This window comes from Pangasianodon hypophthalmus, chromosome 16, assembly GCF_027358585.1.
Source record: "Pangasianodon hypophthalmus isolate fPanHyp1 chromosome 16, fPanHyp1.pri, whole genome shotgun sequence".
Classification (NCBI taxonomy): domain Eukaryota; kingdom Metazoa; phylum Chordata; class Actinopteri; order Siluriformes; family Pangasiidae; genus Pangasianodon; species Pangasianodon hypophthalmus.
In genome coordinates, this window is record NC_069725.1 from 14,448,919 (window position 1) to 14,464,641 (window position 15,723).

General features: G+C 37.3%; 1 protein-coding gene across 1 annotated transcript in view; it reads left to right on the top strand.

Moving 5' to 3' along the window:
• cntn3a.2 (contactin 3a, tandem duplicate 2) overlaps positions 1-15,723 on the top strand; it is a 76,372-nt gene that overhangs the window by 16,939 nt on the left and 43,710 nt on the right. Inside the window, exons 3-8 of the mRNA XM_026921298.3 lie at positions 1,229-1,364; positions 6,996-7,171; positions 7,318-7,410; positions 7,545-7,748; positions 8,775-8,877; positions 10,813-10,997. Of these exons, the coding sequence (XP_026777099.1) occupies positions 1,229-1,364; positions 6,996-7,171; positions 7,318-7,410; positions 7,545-7,748; positions 8,775-8,877; positions 10,813-10,997 (897 nt within the window). The remainder of the gene's footprint in view (positions 1-1,228; positions 1,365-6,995; positions 7,172-7,317; positions 7,411-7,544; positions 7,749-8,774; positions 8,878-10,812; positions 10,998-15,723) is intronic.

A 15,723-nucleotide genomic window follows, 5' to 3' on the forward strand; every position in this document is an offset into this window, starting at 1 on the left:
ATATATATTCATATACATATACATATCATCGGCATATATACATATACAGAATAGACTCTACACATAGGGGAAATTAACACTTTTTACAAAATGTAACTTTATTTACAAACATCCTCTACATTTCTTTCTCAACACACACAGAGCCGTCTCTCGGACTCCTGATGAACTCACGTTAACACATCTGGTGTTATGCATGTAATTGCATGTCCATAGAAATCTTGTGACAGCTTCGCGATCCAGCCATGAGAATGATTTCAATACGTTCTTCTTTTGTCAAAGGCATTCTTAAAGGCTATCTGAAAAAATATATAATAGAAACTAATTATGAAAAATTTTGGAAGACATTTGTGAAAAAGTGTTAATTTCCCATATGGATGGAGACTTTTGGGACACCCTGTTGAATATAGATATATACTAGATATTGACACCAGCAGATGAGCCTGACAGGAGCTTTTTTATCTGCATATCATTATGAGATGTTTTGAATTGTTAAGTCAGTATTGCCTCATGAATGCAGAAACCTGGACTCATAATCGGTTATAGCAGAACTACATATTTGGTATGCAAGTTGATATGTACTTGATGTGCAAGTTGTGATAGCATAGTATATTCTTTGGTAGAACTCTTTCCTTGCAAACTTTTGGTTTGCGCATGCAAAGGCCTTGATGGTGCTTGTAATGGGCGTTACATTAAGTCTGTAGCCAGTTATGGCTGCCGTTGGCCAAAAACAATGATACAAGTGCGTTATGACCATCATAAGTATTTTTGTAATCTGGCCCCTGCATATATGATTAATCACAAATCGTAATACACTATTGAGCACCATTGTGACTTGCTGCATGGGTGGAGCCCACAAACCCTGAGGCAAAAAGAGTATAGTTGTAGCTGTTTGGATGAATCATGCTGAGATTTATTACAGAGAAAAGACCAGAGACTCAAAGGGAGAAGTGGAAAGCTGGTACCACCTTTGTCAGATCTTATTGTTCAGACACTTAACCTACATTGCACATTTAGCAGTGTGTTGTCATGGGTTGACTTGTTCTTTCCATAACAAATAAAATGGACTTTGGATTTGGGAAGCTTAAATTACAATCGTTCTCCACAGTACAATTATTCAGTGCATGGATAATTTTTTTTTTTTTTCACAATTTACACAGGACACAAGTAAAAATGTTATTAAATATTACTTAGTAGAGAGTAACATTACTGCTTTTCTCTCCTCCCTTAGATTGTTTGGATTATAAATCATTCCATGGGCCAAAATGGCGGATGGAGCCCAGTGATTTAATGGTGCCTGTTGGTTTACCGGAAGAAGAGGCCACACTCACCTGTGATGCCAAAGGCTTCCCTGCTCCTCAGTACAGGTACAGTACTGCTTTTCCTTTTACTCTGCATCACACTGGAACTTTTTATGCTCTTCGTGTCACATCTTAGTACATAAAGCTTCATACAACTTTATACAAATGGGACTTTGTGGTTACATTCATGATATTGCAAAAAATAAAAAAATAAAAAATACACTGCAGCGGTTTAGCTTAAGAAGTTCTTACTTGAATAGTGCTTTTTTCTGTGCTCTGATCTTGTGTAAGGTAGAAGTATCTTAAGTGTATTGGATATGCTAAAAAGTGTAGAAGTATCTTTAGTGTATTGGATATGCTAAAAAGTGTAGAAGTATCTTTAGTGTATTGGATATGGTAAAAGATGCATCTTTTTGGAGCTGCTGTATGAATTATGGATTTGAGACAGTTTGTTTGAGACTTCAAGTGTTTAGCATAACTCTAAGCATGAAAAAAATAACAAGCTCTGTAAAATACTGAGTCATGGACAATAGAAACTAAGGAACTAATGAATAGACTAAAATTACATTTATTAATCCATGAGTCCAATATGTGTATCTTTTATGTAACAGGTTATTTTGTATTTGTGTAATCCTACTTTGAAAGCTAGGAAATTCGCTAGCTATGAACTAAAGATTAACTAAAGAAGCTGATACATGTCAGCATACATGGATGGATAGCTTTTTTTGTTAAGTATTGTGTGAAATATAGGTTTGACCCTTCTTTTGAATGATACTATTAATTCTGCAGTTAACAGTATATACACTATATGGCCAAAAGTATGTTGACACCTGACCATCACACCCATATGTGGTTGTTCCACAGACTGTTGTCACAAAGTTGGAAGCACACGATTGTATAGAATGTCTTAGTATGCTGTAACATTATAAATTTCCCATCACTGGGACTAAGAGGCCCAAACCTGTTCCATCATGGCAGTGCCCCGTGAACAAAGCGAGGTCCATGAAGGCATGGTTTGCCAAGGTTGGAGTGGAAGAACTTGAGCAGCCTGCACAGAACTCTGACCTCAACCCCACTGAACACGTTTGGGATGAATTGGAATGCTAACTGCACCCCCGGCCTCCTGACTCGACATCACTAATGCTCCTGTGGCTGAATGAGCACGAATCCCCACACTCACTTTCCAAAATCTAGCGGAAAGCCTTCCTTGAAGAGTGGAGGCTGTTATTACAGCAAAGGGGAACTAAGTCTGGAATGAGATGTTCAAAAATCACATGGTTGTGATGGTCAGGTGTCCACAAACCTTTGACCATATAGTGTATATTGATATGTTACTTTTGAAATCCATTTTAATATATTAATAAAGCCAGGAAAAGTTAAAGCTGTCAGGTGTTCTTCAGTTTCTGTGTTCTAAACTGAGAATTGGAACTGATTACAAATAGAACCTGAAGTTGTAATCAACAGTCGGAAAACTCTCACCCTAGGATTTGTTAGAGGTATAGAGGTATTTGGATTTGCCACTTCATGCTAACTTAATTTACTTGTATAGAACTGAGAAATAGTCTCAGTAGATTCAGGTAACTTTATAGGTGACTATTCAGACAGGACAATCATTTTTATTAATGACTACTGTTTCTGCTTCAGATGTTCAAAACCCTTTCCTTCGGCTTACCTTCGAGCATTTAATGTTTTGTTTTTTAATATATGGTCTCTACATACCACTTTCTCTTCTGTTCTTCTTTCTGTTATGTACAGCATTTAGGGAATATATTGACAAAAGTGGTGAATGATTTTTGAACGAACCATATTTGAATTACTCTAAACCCCTAGAAATCTAGACTATTCATGATATATCATCTAGAGGCATGCTATGTATTTTTTTTTTTCAGAACATTCTAGTTCACTTGGTTATGTTAACATTAGATATGTGCATGGTAGCAGAGTTTAGATTTATACATTACATTTATACTAATAAATATATATATATATATATATATATATATATATATATATATATATATATCATGTATATCTAGAAGCTGTAATATCATTAGAAAATAATTTTTTAAAGGTTAGAGTAGATTTTGGGAGTACAAGAGGGCAGAACATTCTTTGGCTTAGTGCAGTGAAAAAAAGTAAGCCATAGTTTTATAGATATTTTTGTCTTACCTTGATTTTTTGATGTTTCACAACAATACCTACATTCTTTTTCTTTTGAAACTTTTATTTCCATATTATATTATTAAATACTAGAAATATTATAACCCTGTTTTAGTATTCAGGCTGACATAGTTTACTATGTGTTTATAGTACTTGATTTGAAATTGAAAGACAAAATTGAATATTATTTTGATATGATATGGTGTGTGATAAAACTCCTGAGAAAAGAGACCTATACATAGCCACAATCCCAAAAGAATTCCAGTTGTACATATCGTGCAGCCATTAATTTATACCCCACGCACTGCTCTCATGGAAGATGACATTCAGGATTTAAAGGATATCAAGATTTATTTTACAGCTGCCACATATCTCAAGCATGATGAGTGCATTTTGAAGCAGTGACATTTGTTTTCTCCATCCTGTCACACATCAAGGACACCAGTGATGTCTTTGATGTGGTAGGAAAACTAGAGCCCTTTAGATTTCAGAGTTGAAACTGTTCCTGTCCTGAAACCTAGATAACCAAGAGCAAACATTCCTATAAATTGTGTTTAAAAAATCATATAAGAAAAAAAACCATATTTGTTCTGTAATAGCTGGATAGTGTGATCTTGATATTGAATAAAATATCCCAAAATCACAGCTGTTATCAGACACAGATAATGTTGCACACTTTCAAAGTAGCCTCTTTTATTTTTAATAGTTTAGAGTCATTTTACCATTTGAACTTGGAGAACAGTCTGTCAAATCATGGCATGTAACCTATAATTAGGAATTCAATTGTTTTGTAAAAAATGTAAAGGTAGCATTAAGGCTGCTATTATTGCACACATGGAACTTGTTTTCATCCATAAAATGGTTGTCGTATACTGTAGTCAAAGCATGAAAACATGAAATTTAGATTACTGTAGAGAAAAAAAATATTAGCTCACATGGTATTTGTGGATGCCTAGCCTGTGTTTTGAATCAGACAAATCCAAACTGGCAGCTCACTGTCAGAGAATCAGAAAAATGAGTGATAATACCCATTACACATTCACATTATTCAGCCACACAATGAAAAATTTGAATAATTACTTCTGCTGGATTGCACTGTGTTGTAAGACAAAGTGTAGTGTAATATATCTTCCAGCTTGATCAGTATTTGTTTTTGGTGTGTGTGTGTGTGTGTGTGTGTACATAAAGGTGGAGCCAAGCTTTATAAGCCAGCTGAGAGCAACTGGCCGAAGCTTGCTGCTTGTGTCCCCGAGAATGATTTCTTTCTTGGCCGGATGACGAGTAGGCTGCCAAAGCTAAGGCAGTCCACAGGTGCAGGATGTCTGCGGAGGGTAGTGCAGAGATAGTTGAGCAGATGAACCCAAAGCTTTAGAGCCCAGCAGGCCAGTCTCATCAGATGAGCCTTTGCGAAATTGATATGAACTGCAAGGGTTTACTTGAGTTCATCCACGGTGACACATTCCAAAAAGGCCCTGAGGCACCTATACCCTCACTTCACACCTGCCTCTTTCTGCCTCACTTGCTTTGTCACTCTGTGTGGATGTAGCACCTATTTGCAACTGAGTATCAAGTGCCCTCCATAAGGCCTGGATCTCTGTATGTCTATTTTTAACTAGCCTGCCAATGCTAAGCAGCTTATTTCTGTATTTCCCATTAGAAGCAGCTGGTAATGCTTGTGTGAATCACCTGTAATGCTTAGATGTTAGGACTAGATGTGTCCTTGCTGCCAGCCTACATCCAAGCTGCATTTGCTTTGTACATTTATTAGTGCAAATAACAACAGCGACAATGTGCAGATCTTAAAATACAAGGCTGCTTGTGGGAGCTAGACCAGTGCAGGAACAGTGCCATCAAAAGAAACATCCATCAAAGAAAGCAAACAATGCTTTGAAATACTTGTGTGAATTCCAGCTTGTGGGTGGCAACTACCAGCCTGTGAGGAAACAGTGAATTTTTCGAAACCAAATGTGCAAAGTACCTCATGCATCACCCTGATAAACACACCAGGAGGTGTCTGTTATTACCAGCCTTATGGGGATTGGACTATCAAATAAACTTCCAAGCGTCATGGGATTCAGCTGCTTTAGGCACCGTCTTAGTTTATTTATTTATTTTTATTTTCTCCCTGGAAATAAAAATTAACATGTGGTGTCCTCCTGCATCAGTTCCTGCGCAGATGCATCTACTGAACACCCGCCAAAGTAAATGATTGGCAAGCTCTAGGATCCTCTCTGGCTCTTTGGGAGGCCTCCTGCAGGATCCTGCAAGTGTGAAGAAGGAGGGTTGATGATCCTCTGTAATAGTATTTCATGACCAATAAAGAGAATGAAACAAAAACAATAAAGTAGAATATCTTAAACTGTAACAAAGCCAGCGACAAAACCAGAGACTGCACATTTTGCATGACTTTTTCAAATGACCTCAATGGGCTTGTTATGGTTTGTCATTTTCAAGGTATAATTGTAACAAATATAGTTATATATATAGTTCCAACAGGCTTTGAACAGAATCTTTATCCTTCTAGTGCAAGATTGTGTCATTTTGTTCATTTTTGAGTGTGTTTTAAGTGCAAAATGACACATTGAAGTCTCTTTGAAAATCCAAATCATGATGTGAATAGGCTGAGGCTATGTGCACTAAATGATTGTAATATGATGTGTGCCATCAGGGTAACATTTGGTTTGTTGTGTAGTCAGCAGTAAGGGATAACTGGATCATACACCGTGACTAACAATGACAGGAAAACAAGTCTACAGCTGAACACAATCTTTGTAATTGTAATATGGATTTTTGAGCATTTCCATACATACTGTACAGTTTCCTATTGTAAAAATCATTTTAGTCATTTCTATGCTAACTAAAAATGAGAATTCGCATTTTGATGCAAACTATCTGTCTGGGTGATATGTACAATTATATGTATAGTTTCATATCTTGAAATGATGTGTATCACAATTTATTACATTTTCTCTAAAATTGCTGAAAAAATTATTTATACAAAATAACTGCATGCATTCATGTCTGGTCTGTAGCATACCTTATAAATGACTGTTTCCTGGTCAGTGCCTGATTTGTTATTCCCGAACCACATCCAAACGACAGAAGTACCTCCCTTTTGAGGTACAAGTTTCCCATCTTTTAGGTGATGCCTGTTCTGTGTCAGAGTGTTGCGGGCTTGTTTTTTTTTTGTTGTTTTTTTTGGTACAGCACACCGCCAGTAGCTCCTAGCTCCGACCTTAGTGATGTAAACCAGCTGTGTTGTTAAAAAAGTGTTTTTTCAGACATTGCCGATATAGATGATATAGGAAAATATCTATCAATAGGCATTTTTCTATAGTCCTAATATATATCACCATATTGCACAGCCCTAGTACTATCTACATGATAAAGCTTATTTATCTGTTGTACTCAAATATCTATAGTTATGACAATAGTTTGTGAGCCACAATCAAAATTCTCATTTTTTACAGGCAGTTCCAGGAGTCAGATGAAGTCTCTGGACACTTCTTGTGATGATTTGTGTGTGATTAATTGTAGGTGGTCACTGAACGGCACACTGATTGATCTGAGGGCTGATAATCGGCGGCGTCTCTCTGGGGGGAATCTGGTGATTAGGAATCTGGACCTTGCAGAGGACGCGGGAATCTACCAGTGCACTGCTTTTAACTCACTAGGAGCCATTCTCAGCAGGAGAGCGAGCCTTCAGTTTGCATGTGAGTTACTAGCCCTGTTTACACTGACTATCCCAGTTCACGCTGAGTACAGAGAAGTCAATGTTTAGCTATTAAGCTGTTACAGTAATTCTTCTTATTTTACACTTGTTCACACAGTGTTGTTTTATCTTTCCATAACATTACAGACTTGAATTTTAAAACTCAAATGAGAAGTGCTGTGTCAGTGCGGGAGGGCCAAGGAGTAGTTTTACTATGTGGTACACCCATATATGCAGGAGGTGAGGCTCTGAAATATTATTTGACAATTTTCAGTCTTTTAGTATATTTTATTAACCATGTACTTACGTCTCAGCTCCTGTAGATCTGAAGAATTGATAATGAATTGATTTCAATACTGCTATCACTTCTGTAGAGCTGCATTTTGCCTGGGTGTTCAACGAGTACCCGTACTTTGTCCAGCAAGACAACAGACGTTTTGTCTCTCAAGAGACTGGGAACCTTTACATCGCTAAAGTAGAGCCTTCGGACGTAGGGAACTACACATGCGTGGTGGTAAATCGCATTACAAAGGTCAAAATGCTGAGCTCTCCCACTCCGCTGGTCCTGAGGACAGATGGTGAGAATGTTTTCTCTTTCACAAACTAATCAGCAGCTGCACTGCTTAGCATTCCATAATGGTATAAATTAATAACTATATGAACTGAAAATTAAATATGATTTAACACAATCCTCACCACATTCATATTCACAGTTATTATATGTAGTGGTACGATTGTTTTCCATATTTTATTATTAAAATGCCTGCAGATTCCCAACATTTGTTGAGCATTTAATTCAGTTCAATGTCAAGTGTATAGTGATTATAATAATAATCGACATTGTCACAAAGCAGCTTTACAGAAATTCAGATGTAGATTTACATTTCCCAGGAGGCACATGTGAGTGAATGAGAGTGGGTGTATGAGAGTGTGTTCGATTGTGCCTTGCGATGGATTGGCACCCCGTCTAGGGTGTCCCCCACCTTGTGCCCCGAGTCCCCTGGGATAGGCTCCAGACTTAAGGAAAAACTCCCTGAGCTGACATGAGGAAGAAACCCTGAGAGGAACCAGATTCAAAGGAAACTCATCCTCTTCTGAGTGACACCGGATAGTGGGATTATAAATCATTGAAATATACAGGTGTAGAAGAGTAAAGGCAAATGGTATTGATTGTGTTGAAATGATGTTCAGTATGAGCATGTTGTAAATAAAAATCCTGGGATAAGCAGATTATCCACTGAAGCAAGCATGAGATTTGTACATAAACTGCTTTTGGAAAGTGCAGATCTTTAGGGTATCCATTGTTTTATTACGTTTCATTTTTTTTTTTTTCAGTGCTTTGGTATTTTTTGTCTCCTTGCTCTCTCTGAAAAATCTGCTGCCTTCAAATCAAACAAACCTGACCAATAGCTAAACGAAACATTCCCCAATAGTGCAAAAGCAGCCGCAAACTCTGCATGGTACCACACTGTGTTAACTTCAAAAACATTAAAAATTGTTTCCAGCAATCTTTTTTTTTCAGATTTTATTCTACTGTGCTCAGGTTGAAATGATGTTATCTCAGCAAAGGGAAAACAAGCTGTTTTTGCTTTTCTGCCTCATAGGTGTGATGGGTGAATATGAGCCTAAAATAGAAGTTCATTTCCCTGACATGGTTCCAGCTGCCAAGGGCTCCATTGTGATACTGGAATGCTTTGCTTTGGGGAAGTAAGTACAGTTTCTCAGTAGTTTCAATCTATGCCTGTCTCTGTTCTTCTTTTACAGGGATACCCCCTCTGCATGACACTCTGCGCTTTTACTGAGTACTCTTACCACTTTTAAACCATGCATGCATATTCTTTAGTTCTTTAACGTTTATTTTACATTTTATTTAACTCTTTTACTGTTTGGAAACATTCAATATTTGAAAGGATGCAAGGAAAAGAAATAGGGGCAGAAGGAATCGACAGCAAACTTATTTGCCAAATGAGAGTCTCCTGCTTACTGAAGCATCCCTTAAAGGGACTTCAGTTATTGATGACTTGTTGCACTGTTTTATCACTTGTCACCTGGCATAACAGATCTAAACACACACCACAGTGTGATTACACACTAAATGAACATTGACAACATAAATTATCATGCTTGGAAAAGCCTAGATTAGGCTTGTGCGATATAGGGATTTAATCATCTCTACACAATATTAGACTGTCACAATATCCAGCAATGTGTGCTCTGATTGTTTTACCAGGAGCTCTGCAGAGTACAGAGTAGGCTAGTATGACTTATCACTCAGAAATATACCAAAAAACAAAAAATCTCCAATAATAGGAGATTAGCCAATTGTTATATGAATCTGAAATGCGCAGTTGGTATTTAATTGGTATTTATAAACTTGATGGTATTAACTGACTCCGCCTGGAAGCCCCACCCCCTGCTCCCTATCTCAAAAGCTCTTGCCTTCTGTCACGGTAAAAGGAGAATGTTTTGAGCTCATTAACTTGAAATACAATCTATCAATGTATGTTCAACTTAGCTAACATTAGACAAGTATATTTAACATCAGTTAAATATTTATTAGGGATGTCACCGAAAAACTTTGGTGAAAATGGTCAAAAACAGCACTTTCAGTCTTTGTCCGAAAGAGAAAAAGGATGAAAATTTCAACTTTTTTTTTATTAAATTGGGTGTGTTTGTTTATATTGTTTATGTCATGATTTTTTAATGGTAAATCGTGAGCAGGGAAAAATCAATATCACACAAGTCTAGCCTAAATGTTGATGTTTTAGCATTTCCAATAGTTTACTCATCACTTGAGTTCTCTCTTTTTTTTTTAGAAGGCAGACACATCTTAATTGATCGGTTTATTTTTTTTATTCAGACCAATTGTTTCTATTGTATTTGTATCTGGGGGAGACGTTTATACCTCCCCTAAGCTTACATCATATGCTACAATAAAAAAAAGACTTCTAGGTTGGACTATATGCCACCTCCATGCCAACAACTATTTAGAACACGTGCCAGAAGAAATGCTTTTCTTTTATCTAACCGTAAACGTAAGCACCTAGAGTTCGCTAGACAATGGAACCAGGTTCTGTGGTCAGACAAGAAAAAAAATTATAGCTTTTTGGTAATATAAGATGGGTTTGGCATAAGAACAAGGTTAGTTATACAGAAAAGAGTCTAATCTCCATTGTTGAGTATGGTAGGACATCTGTGATGTTGTGGAGCGGTTTTTCCTCCAGAGGCCCTGGGGCACTTGTTAGGATACATGGCATCATAGACTTCATGAAGTACGATGAGACTTTAAATGAAAATCTGGCTACCTCTGGGTCATGGTTGGATCTTCTAACAAGACAATGCCCAAATCCACACAAAAAATGGTTCAATAATCACAGAATCATGCTTTTGACATGAAAACCTGTGGGGTAAGCTGAAGAGGTCCACAAGACAGGTGCTAGAAACCTAGAGAGAGGATCTGGAGAGTTTCTGTATTGAGGATTGATTCCTTGCTCTGTATTCTCCAATCTTATCAAGCATTATACGAGCAGACTCAGTGTTCTTATGATGGCAGCGAGAGGTAACACAATATACTAAATGCAATGCTGCAAATAATGTGGTTTTGGTAGGATGCCAGTAATAGTGGAGTTGTATTTTTCTCAGCCCAGTGCCTGAAATAACATGGAGAAGGGCTAATGGAGTTCCCTTTCCCAACAAAGTGAAGATGAAGAACTCTAATGTCGTTCTGGAGATTCCCAGTTTCCAACAAGAGGATGCGGGTGGTTACGAGTGTGTGGCAGAGAACAAGATGGGCAGGAACACTGTGAAAGGACGACTCTCCTTCCATGGTAAGTTTCTGGCTTTGTGTGTGTGTGTGATTTATCCCATTAAAACACTTATTGATTAAAGGGATATTTTTTTGGACAGAAATATCCCATTTCATTTTTTAACTAACAGCCAAGCCAGAAAACGAAACAACAGTGAAGGCAGTTTTGCTATTTAAGCTATGCAAATCAAGAGATACAAGCATACTTTTTTAAGGAATATGTTCTACATTGGCAGGAGTCTGTCACCTCATTAAATGGAAATAGAAACCCTAATCAACCATTTAGCAGCAAGAGATGTGCACAAGGCATGTGCCAATGGTCTGGAAGACATATACCTAAACCAATATAGAGTACAACAACAAAAAAATTAGATTTACATGTACAATTTGTCTCATGCTTATTTTCATTCTGAGCTTGGGACTCCAAAGCAAGACAACTCGCTAACATTATTCCTAATTCTCATCATTATCTTAGAGCAGAAAAGGTTTTGCCATTTCATTTGAGTTTTTCCAATTATTTTCCATTCAGCACTTTTCTATTCTGCCAGGAGTCTTGTATAGTTTCCATGACTACTTGGCTGAGAGCAAAAAAATAAACCTTGTTTAATTGGTGTTGGCAGCACAGCATTGTGTGCAATAACAAGTGTCAGTGGTGTTAAATGTTGATGGAAACATCTTTTAACGCATTCAGGAATTCAGAAAGGTGGCAAACAAGAACCTTTTTTTAACAGATAATCAAATTAATTAAGTCTCAACAGAATGGCTAAGGCCTCCACTCACTTTCATTGCCCTTGTAGCCTGTAGACACTTTATCCACACCTCTGGTTGGTCCACGGCCAACTCCACACAGCCGCCATGTCTGGAAGGTCAAGATTTAGTTGTGACAAATATTCACAACTAGGTTTTCCTCATGAAATTAATTCTTTATTAAAAAGCTTCCCCGGGACAACTGCTGAACTTCTTTTACATCCTGTAAATGTAATGTAGGGCAAATATGTGCCTCTTCACATGGAAAGCAGGGTTATATGTATGGGTGGGCAATATAATTTACTTCACAGTACTGTGTATACTTTAGCAAGCATGAGATTTGTATTGTACAATACTGGTATAACTTCTTTAAAGATGACATTTTATTTAAGATTTTGACCTGTGCAGCCTAGCAGTTTGATGTATTATTTATTATATATATATTTTATTCGTTAAACAAAACTATATATTGATCAAGAAGCGTTTCAAGAGTAACGCGTTTCAAGTGGTAGATGGCTCTGCTTCGACTTTCTCTTTTCACTTCAAAGATGCAAGATCCAAATTCACACTCGGCACAGCTTTTCATACAGTACGTGAAATATAAATTTTTCACACCATACACTAAATTTTGCTTGTTGCAGTGAAGTTTGTTAGCCCAAATTTGCAAATAGACATGTTGGCAAAGGCCAATGTGATATTCATGTCACAACCTCAGCCTTGGTTTTATGGAGTTGAGTCCACTTGCCACTCTGCCTTTGTCACTTTGCCGCATACAGCCACTTATGGAAAATGAAAATGGGGCAAGCAATTGTTGTCATTCTTAAAACTTCATTCGGCTTTCAACTCCATTAACATAACAAGTAAAGCGAGCCATCGCCTCACATCTGAATATGAAGTGCCATAACAAAGAGCACAGTTAATAACCAAAGACTTTCTGCTTTTCAGTTTTATAGGCTTTATGTAAGCTTTGTAAAGTCATTGTGAGATTCTGGCCAGACAGCTAGTTGTTGCTTTATTCCAGTATGCTGGCTGATCATTTGTAATGATAATTAACAGTTCAATACTTTTCCTGGTGCCAAGACAGGCCAAGTTGGTAAGTGCTAGTAGATGGAAAGAATTTGTAAACTACCACTACTAATGCAGCACAGGACACAACACAACACTAAGCGATTTAAAGAATTTCAAACATTTATTAATCAATTTGAAATCTTGTGTTTTGCTGGATTTAGTATTTTAGAGCAGTTATTCTAAATTAATATATGTTAATCAAATTTGTGCTTGTAGATTTTTCTGTGTTCATGCTACATAACAAGAAACAAAAATGGCTAATATTGCAGAGAGTGTGCTCATTGCTGACACTGAGGACAGATTAGATCATAATTTAGGAGCTATGTCATTAGTATGGAAATGTCCTGGCTATACAAGGTCAGACTCCAACAAACCATCAAACAAACTCAGACAAGCACACCTGGAGCGAATACAGCTTATTCACCCGACTACACAAAAAGCAAACCGTAGCATGAAGTTTCTAAAGCTGTCACTTGTTATGGTTGGCTGCACTGCATAACACATACTGTATGGTTTGAGCAGAAAGTAAATACTTTCAAACATTTCTCCATATTGTGAGAGAATATTGTTATTGCAGTATGTAGGGGCTATACCTCAAACTCTGCACTGTTGATCTACCCAGTTAATCAGACTCTTTTAATAATTTAATAATCATCTCTGATTTTTTTAGTTACAAATCTAAAACCCTTTTTGTTTCTGCATAAGAACCTCAATCAAATGAACCTTGGACTCATTGTCAGTGGGTATCATGGGTTGTAAGATAAATCAAGACACCAGTTTAGTAGTTTTGAAGTAAATGTATTGAAAACAAAATGGTTGCTGTTGGGAATACGTGTCAGGGTGACTCTGGCCAAAATAAAAACAAAAGACTTCTAGCGCTAATTTTTAAAGAATCTATCTCTCCTTGCCAGAACCAAAACAAAAGAAAATACAGTTTCTTCCCTTTCTTCCTATTTACATATGTCTAATATCCATAACATGTAGAACAAGTACATCGTTCTTAAGGCTAGACTACTGCTGGAGTAAACAGGGTTTGTTAGCAAGCATATAGCTCAATGTGACAAGGTTTCAAAGCTAGGATAACACGGAGAACATAAACGAGGTGTCGGATGCCAATTTGCTGGGCTCAAGCGAGGGCCGAGGCGTGACAGAGGGGCGACGTCAATCACAATCTGCCAATCCCCATGCTGGATCTAGTTCTCTTCTGGGAATTACTGGATACATAGAGAAAGGGAGGGAGGGAGGGACAGAGAGAAAGAGAAAAACATGTAAAGCATGCGCACATACAGAGAGAAAATATAACAAGAAAAAAAAACAATCCAAAATACATCCAGGGACATAACATTATTAATTAGGTCACAATTATTAAATCTCTTTTTAATCCTCGATGTAAATTTGGATTGTTTGGAGTTCAAAACATTTTGACTTCGTTTATTGAACAGAAAACAATAAAACTCAAACAAAATGTTGAATCATGAATGTTGAAATGTTAATCTCCTAACCACAGTGAGCTTCAGTCAGTCAGTGGTGGTCAAGGCATTGACCTACTGATTAGAAGGTCATGAGCTCAAATCCCAACCCTGCCAAGATACTGCTGTTTGAGCCTTGAGCTGAGCAAGGCCCGATCAGTGTTGAATAGATGGTTAGTGTGTGAAAGAAGCAAAAATTGCATGCAAATGTGAGGGGAAGGGAAAACTGTACATGATCAAAAGAACATGGACATGGATTCTGAGCGATTTAAATGACGACTATGCCCCTTTTTCGTTTACCACTGTGTTCTTCATTCATATGATCTCACTCTCAGTTGCATGAACGGTAAATGTTTCAGGTTGCAGGCAGGTTTAGAAAGCGTTAAGCAAGTCCCAATGAAAGCGGCGGCTTGAAGCATGATCTAAGGAATGATCAGTCTGCCCTAAGGTATTTGCATCTTCCCGAGGTATGATCCATCTCGAAGGTATTTACTTCTTCAGGAGCTATTATTGATCTGTCTCGATCCGCTGGCCAAGTTCATCATTCTCTTTAACTCACATAAACAACTTGGGAGAAAAGCTAGATATCTGAATATTGTTATCCCCACACTCACTGTTTCACAAATAAAAAATGTAGATAGTAAAATGACTCCCGAAAAAATTCAACAATTATACATTCAATTAGGTCAGCCGTTAATTAAGTTAGCTGTTAATTAAGTTAACTGTTAATTAAGTTAGCTGTTAATTAAGTTAGCTGTTAATTAAGTTGGCTGTCACTCAAGAAATCAAAAACTACATCGTGTCTCAGCAAGCTAGTTATTGGTCTAGATGAAATGTGCATGGAAGGAGGATGAAACGTGCAGTTCACAGCTCCTTGCACTTTTGTAATGATAACATATTATTATAGCGTTCTGCACATCCAGTTCACAGGTTCTCACACTGCCTATTAAATATAAAATACCATTCAAAGCAACAGTATTCTACCCATATTCCAACAAAATCTCTTTTGCTGGATAGTCATCTCTATTTTTCACAGTCTGGGTTCTTAACTCTCTAGTCTGTGGAGTGCATGTGAGTGAAAATTACCCGATAACACACACATCAATGGCGGCATGATATGCACAAATTATTACTTAACAATGTAGCAGCCAGGTTGGGAAGAAGTTAAAAGACGTTAAAGTCAACATTGTTTTTGATCACTGTTAATGCATGTTCGTAATAAGATGCTTTTTATAGCTTTCAAAGTATAATATTTATTCATTTGTGTGCTACCTGGCTAAGTGACATCCCCAGAAATGTAGGTTATGTTGATTAATTACAGGAGAACAGTTGCCGGAAGAGAACTTGAGCTAAATCTGCTTTTCATATGGTGAAGTGTGGAGATTTGATAAAAAATTTCAAAGGTCAACAGGATGGGAAGCTGTCTTAAATTACAGATAACTTCAAGGATAATTGGAGAGAGTG